General features: G+C 56.4%; 1 protein-coding gene across 1 annotated transcript in view; it reads right to left on the reverse strand.

Annotated features, from left to right (window-relative positions):
- Nucleotides 1-196: 196 nt before the first annotated feature.
- Nucleotides 197-3,634, reverse strand: part of LOC104628782 (rabphilin-3A-like) — a gene marked incomplete at its 5' end in the record, with an annotated part of 3,708 nt that continues 270 nt past the window's right edge. Inside the window, 5 exons of the mRNA XM_010297473.1 lie at nucleotides 197-352; nucleotides 541-603; nucleotides 1,130-1,256; nucleotides 1,832-1,941; nucleotides 3,069-3,143. Coding sequence (XP_010295775.1) covers nucleotides 197-352; nucleotides 541-603; nucleotides 1,130-1,256; nucleotides 1,832-1,941; nucleotides 3,069-3,143 — 531 coding nt within the window. The remainder of the gene's footprint in view (nucleotides 353-540; nucleotides 604-1,129; nucleotides 1,257-1,831; nucleotides 1,942-3,068; nucleotides 3,144-3,634) is intronic.

Consider the following 3,634-nt stretch of genomic DNA (forward strand, 5'->3'; position numbering starts at 1 on the left):
CGGCAGGGGCATTACCACCTGGCACAGGCATCGCCGGTGGGCAGCTCGGTCCTGCACGAGGTCTCGAGGTGCCTGGGAAACGCTCGCCTCTCTCCAGTGGTTTGGGCTGGAGCTCTCAAAGCATCAGCTACTGCCCGAGGACAGCGGGTGGCTCCACGACCACGCGCTACCGCACTACGCCAGCCCCAGCTCCCACTTACAGTTTAACGAAAGGGTCGGAGTATCCGTTGGCATCCATGGCTGCTAAATGCACGCAGCGTACGATGCCGACAATCAAGCCGCCCTGCTGGGTGCTGTACATGAGGGACACGAGGATCTTCCCGCGCTCCTCCACGTCCCCACCGCGATCTACCTGCAAGAGGAAGCGACCGGAGATGGGGACACAGGGGCTGAGCGAGGAAGATGGTCAACTGCGGAGCAGAGCAGGCAAGACGGACACAAGGGAACCTTGCATCCCCGTGAGGAGGGGTAAGGAAAAAGGGGCTTGTATATGAGAGCTGGTGGGTGAAACACGCACGGAGCACGTTGTCTTCCAAAGACTCTTACCTCCTCTTCGTACAGTGCCATCCCTCGGGATGAGCCGGTCGTTCCGGCACGCTTCATCTTGGATGGGGAAGGGAAAAAAGAGAGACTGGCGTGAGAGAACGCAGCTGGGAGAGGCACCGTCCTACGGGAAAAACACCCCCGGGAGCCCAGCCCAGCTCTTTCGCTGGCCTCTGGAGCGGAAGGGAGCTCAGGTACCTTCATCTGCTCCACCAACCTCCACCTCGGCGGACTCAGCACCTCACCCACAGCAGCGGAGAGCAGAGCTCAGGGATGGAGCCACCTGCCCCCTCCTCCACGGTGACATACATCTGCATGGGCTGGCAACGCCAGCAGACCCGCGGCCACCGGGGAGGTCCCTGGCGTCACTTCCCCTGGATTCCCACCACGCTCTTATCTGCCGGTCTTGACATGTCACATCAGCCCAGACCCGGGTGGGAATCCAACTCCGACAGATGCCGGTGGAGTCAGGCACCTGCAGCCCTCGCCTGGCTGCAGCTCCGAGCTCACCGCGAGCTCCCTCACACGCCATTTGTTAGCAACCCCAACGCTAATGGTAGCGGAAAGAAATTTCACAGAAACTCACTGGTATTACTCTCTCCAAGCAGATGTTGAAGTTCTTCTTCTGATTGGCTTTGAGTTTTTTCAGGGAAACTCTAGTTTCTCCAATAAACTCGTTGTGGCCAAATTTGTCTTCATCACACACGGAGATCCTGAAGGGAAGAGGAAAGGTGAACGTCAGCCGGGCGGGAGCAGTACCTGACTCAGGAGCACGAAACCGCTCCTGCAAAGGGCAAAGCCATCGAAGCCTCCATCCGTCTGGCTCCCCTCTGACCCAAAGCAGTCAGAAAACCAGACTTCTGCTTTGCCAGAAAAATCAACACTTCCACCCAACGCGTGCTCTGCGATGGGGCAAGAAATCAAGAGGTGGAAACTTCCTGCAGGAAGGAAATGCCGAAAATTTTAGCGACATCTAAATTGTCGTGCATAGACGTGCCATAGGCAAATCTCTACGCTGATAAGAATAATAGTAATGCCAATAACTTAATATTAAATGTCAGGGTCAAACTGCTTTTCTTTCTCCTTTTAAAAAGGACTATAAAAATCAGCACGTTCACGTGCAGGATGTGGACTTTGACCAAAAACTCTGCACTTCCCGGTGCTCTATCAACACCCGCGCTTCGCTGCCGGTGCCCTGCTGAGGAGGGCTGGCTCGCGACGCCCCGTGCCAGGAGACCCAGCGTCCCCGTCCCACCGCGCCGCAGGACGCCCCAGCTCCTCTGCTTGCCTGAGCGTTTTCCTTTGCATGTCCTCGTCTGTGATGCCGTGGTACACCAGGGTCTCGTTCCACACGGGGTTACGGGTGTTGCGCAGAGTCTTCGTTCTCAGCTTATTTGACTACGGCATCAAACCGAAACACAGCGTCGTTACACCCCTGAGCTCCCCACCTACGCTTCGGCTCCTGGCAGAGGAGTGTAAAGTAGACGCTCCATCACCTCTGGCTTACAAGAGGTGGCGTGTGAGCCGTCACCTCCCGGTGAGCATCGCCGGCCTGACAAGGTGGACCTTTACGCAAGCACCGGGGACTCGGTTGCCCACAGTGGCCAGGGCAGCCTTCGCCGCCCAGCTCTCTTCGCCGTCTGGGGTCTACTCCCTCCAGGACACTTGTACAAGAAAAAGTTGCACAGGGCAGGTTGCGCGGGGCTCGGGTAACGGCTCTCGTGCTCTAAAGGGGTGACAGCTTGGGAAACGAGGAACTCTGCCGCTTGTTCACGGGTCTTTCGCAAACGCAAGCGCGAAATAAAAAAATTAAAAGGAAGATCAGCAAAGAGGAGAGCAACAGAAATCAAAGCAATTCCCAAGGTCACACCACCCTGACTTACTCTGCACAAGACCAGAAAGTCGCCACACGTAAAATAAACCTGCAAATATCAAGCCAATGTCTTTGTTTTCTTTTAATCCGTCTTCCCCCTTGTTTTATACTTAGTTCCCCTGAGCAAAACTCTGCTGCAGGAAAGAGCTTTGCAGCCCCCGAGCAAGGAGCCGGCACCTCTTGGGCATCGGGCCGGCGGTGGTCATCCCTTCCTCGAAGGCTTCCCCTCCGAGATCAGCTTAGCTGGGCTGCGGAGGGAGATTTCCAGAGTTTTCCTGGATGGAGGGGGGGGTTTACTCAGAGTTGATTTAACAGGTATCTCTTCACAGCTGTAATGAGAAGGTGCTGCAGCTTCACAGCAAACAGATCTTTCAAACACCGGTAACAACTAGATTTTGTCTCAGATGTTTTGCGACGCATTAACGACGTCACCTCCTCTGCAGCTCCCCTCCAGCCCTAAGCAGATCCCTGCCTGCAGGACGAGCTGCTCCTCGGGTGTGGGAGGGCACCTGCGAGCATCCCGGTAAAACGGCAGCGCCCAGCGACTGCCGGGGAAATCAGGGGGAGGAAGTCTGACACGAGGAAGGGATCTCAGGGGGGCTTCGAGAACCCTCTGCTCTGTCCCCCAGCCCCACGCCAGGCAAAGCCTCACCTTGCTGGCTCCAGGCAAGAGGTGCAGTTTGACGTAGGGATCCGCCAGGCCGTTTGAGTCCATTGGTTTTAAGCCCTAAAAGATAATAAAGAAAAGATGGTGCAAGAATCCTCCTTAAGCAGAGCCAGGGAAGAGAAAATGCTACCCGTGAAGCGACTCAGTAAAGAGAAAATGTCTTCAGCCAGCCAAGAACCTCGTTCTCTGCCCCGAGCAGGGGTGGGTGCCACGGTCACAGGAGAGTTTGGGTTGGAAGGGACCTTTAAAGGTTGTCCAGTCCAACCCCCTGCCATGAGCAGGGACATCTTCAACCGGAGCAGGGTGCTCAGAGCCCCGACCAACCTGACCTGGGATGTTCCCAGGGATGGGGCATCCACCACCTCTCTGGGCAACCTGGGCCAGCGTTTCACCACCACCCTTCCTTATACCTGGTCTAAATCTGCCTTCTTTTAGTTTAAAACCATTACCCCTCGCTGAAGCATCAGACCTGCTCAAGGAAAAGCCCCCCCAGACCTCCCCAGCCAGGAGCTCTGCCAGCGGCCGCAAGGCTTCCACCCCCTCCCAGCGGC

The sequence above is a fragment of the Phaethon lepturus genome, unplaced genomic scaffold (genome assembly GCF_000687285.1).
Source record: "Phaethon lepturus isolate BGI_N335 unplaced genomic scaffold, ASM68728v1 scaffold46821, whole genome shotgun sequence".
Classification (NCBI taxonomy): domain Eukaryota; kingdom Metazoa; phylum Chordata; class Aves; order Phaethontiformes; family Phaethontidae; genus Phaethon; species Phaethon lepturus.